This window comes from Pinus tabuliformis, chromosome X (genome assembly GCF_031772625.1).
Source record: "Pinus tabuliformis cultivar Carrire ecotype Pingquan chromosome X, CPIR1, whole genome shotgun sequence".
Classification (NCBI taxonomy): domain Eukaryota; kingdom Viridiplantae; phylum Streptophyta; class Pinopsida; order Pinales; family Pinaceae; genus Pinus; species Pinus tabuliformis.
This window is the reverse complement of record NC_142308.1, coordinates 781,733,817-781,736,365: the sequence shown is the minus strand read 5'-3', so window position 1 is coordinate 781,736,365 and position 2,549 is coordinate 781,733,817. Positions and strand designations below refer to the sequence as shown.

Below are 2,549 nucleotides of genomic sequence, written 5' to 3'. Positions count from 1 at the left end.
GGCAAGTCCTCCACCAGGTGGAGGTAGACTTGTCCAACTTTCACATGTAGTAATTTGGAAAGAGTCATGGTTATATTTCTCATCTGGCTTCCTAAATGGACAAGAGAGATGTTTGGTGGATAAATTGCGAAAGTCCACATCACGCATTTGTTGAATCAAGGAGTTCGAATAATTTGGATTTTGTGATACCGTTGGCATTAGAATTGATACAAGGGAAAATAGAGCTTTAGCTTAACCAGAGATGTTGAAGGGTGGGAACTCGGGCGGATAAAAGCAAGAAGTCGAATTAGTAATAAATAAATAAATAATAATAATACATGGGGGTGGGCATGTAAAATCTTCTGGGAAGGAACCCAGATTTGGTGGGAAGATCACATTAAGCTTGTTGGGTTGGAGAATCTAATACAGGTCAGGTGTTTTTGTGCTAGAAATGGCGAACGATCAGAGGGATGGGGTAAATTCAGAGGAGCAGCAGAAGCGTTCGGAGATCTACACATACGAGGCGCCATGGCACATATACGGCATGAACTGGAGCGTTCGCAAAGACAAGAAGTACCGGCTGGGGATAGCGAGCCTGGTGGAGCACTACAGCAACAGAGTGGAGATCGTTCAGTTGGACGACGAGAGGGGCGACATCAAGGCCGACCCCAAGCTTTCGTTCGACCACCCGTACCCGCCCACAAAGATGATGTTCATACCCGACAAAGAATGCCAGAAGCCAGACCTCCTGGCCACCTCCGCCGACTATCTCCGCATATGGCACATTTCTGACGACCGCGTCGAGGCAAAGAGCCTCTTGAACAACAACAAGAACAGCGAGTTCTGCGGCCCTCTCACTTCCTTCGATTGGAACGAGCAAGAACCCAAGAGGATCGGCACTTCCAGCATCGACACCACCTGCACCATCTGGGACATCGACAAGGAGGTCGTCGACACCCAGTTGATTGCCCACGACAAGGAGGTCTACGACATTGCCTGGGGGGGTGCCGGTGTTTTTGCCTCTGTCAGCGCAGATGGGTCTGTTAGGGTCTTTGATTTGAGGGACAAGGAGCACTCTACAATTATCTATGAGAGCTCTCAGCCCGATACTCCCCTGGTCAGATTGGGCTGGAACAAGCAAGATCCCAGATACATGGCTACCATCATCATGGAAAGCCCCAAGGTTGTAGTCTTGGATATCAGATATCCAACCTTGCCTGTCACAGAGCTCCAGAGGCACCAGGCCAGTGTCAATGCCATTGCTTGGGCACCCCACAGCTCCTGCCACATCTGCACTGCTGGAGACGACTCGCAGGCCCTCATATGGGATCTCTCTTCCATGAGAAAACCTGTCGATGGCGGCCTCGATCCTATTCTTGCTTACACTGCTGGGGCCGAGATCGAGCAGTTGCAGTGGTCCTCCACTCAGCCCGATTGGGTCGCCATCGCCTTCTCCAGCAAGCTGCAGATCTTGAGGGTTTGAAAGGACAGGTCACATCAGACCGGTATTTATTGGATGGAGATGACAATTGTTCTGTGGCTCTTATGATTCATTCCCTTCACTGAATGAGCATCTTCTTGGCTTTAGGTTTAGGCTTATTTAGGCAGAGGGAGACTTCTAAGCTCCTGTTTAAGGTGAGCATATGACTGACTGTAAATTATGGACATTGGAGATAAATATTGAAGGTCGTCAATTCTTTTGCCCTTTCATTCTTTTAAATAGTGTTAGGGTATATTGGCATCTCATGCTGAACAGAAGGGACATTCTAGCTCTTCTCTGTTTCTCTCTTATTCTCTTCGAAGTTAGACAATACATGCATTGCACACATGTAACTGGTGGTAGCTACCAAAATTTGTTTCTATATAAAATTAATATAGTGGTTTTGATTCTATTACCGAAAGGCAAGTTTTCCGCCGGTGTCCGAAAATATGGAAAATTAGTGATTTCCATTATAATTTTCTGTCATACCTTTAAAATGCAGGTAATGTTTCCTCGAATATTCTTTGCCTACATAACAGACTACAACAAAGTTATAATTATGGGAATTACTGAAAGCTCGCCCTGCCAAGAACAGTATACAATTCTGAAACCTCTTTTTTGGATAACTTGCTAGACATACCAGATTATGTGCAGGAACTCATTATATCTAGTTTCACCTGTTTAGCTTTGTGTAAATCACGTTAATATTATTGTGTATAATGCACTCTTTATGAATTGCAAACGGCTGCAGGCCTTCAGTAAACTGTATGATGAAAAGTTCTATACCCAGTATGCAATTTGTAATGAAGAAAATGCATGGCTTCCAAAAACCTTTTGACTCTTTGTGAACCTAATGAAGGAGAATTGAAGAAGAGGATCTAACATTTGAACTGCTCATTGCTGCTCAATCTATCTCCTTGACGTTGAAGCTGCGAGTCAAAGTTTGACTTTGAACTAAGTAGAAGGCCTTCTGAAGGCCATGGCATTCTCCCAAGGAATCAGGTTACAATGTGTATTGTAAATCCAAAGTTAAGAAGCCCATCTTGACTGTCCTATTACTGTGGTTCTCTATTCTCCAACTTTAGTGGTA

General features: G+C 44.8%; 1 protein-coding gene across 1 annotated transcript; it reads left to right on the top strand.

Annotated features, from left to right (window-relative positions):
• Positions 1 to 228: 228 nt before the first annotated feature.
• LOC149142186 (WD repeat-containing protein LWD1-like) lies at positions 229 to 1,880 on the top strand. The gene has a single exon (XM_089448123.1). It carries the CDS (start codon positions 431 to 433, stop codon positions 1,460 to 1,462), a length of 1,032 nt encoding a protein of 343 aa, XP_089304249.1. The 5' UTR covers positions 229 to 430; the 3' UTR covers positions 1,463 to 1,880.
• Positions 1,881 to 2,549: the final 669 nt, after the last annotated feature.

Coding starts and splice junctions, on each gene's coding strand:
- LOC149142186 (XM_089448123.1), top strand. CDS start 431: ATGGCGAACGATCAGAGGGATGGGGTAAATTCAGAGGAGCAGCAGAAG.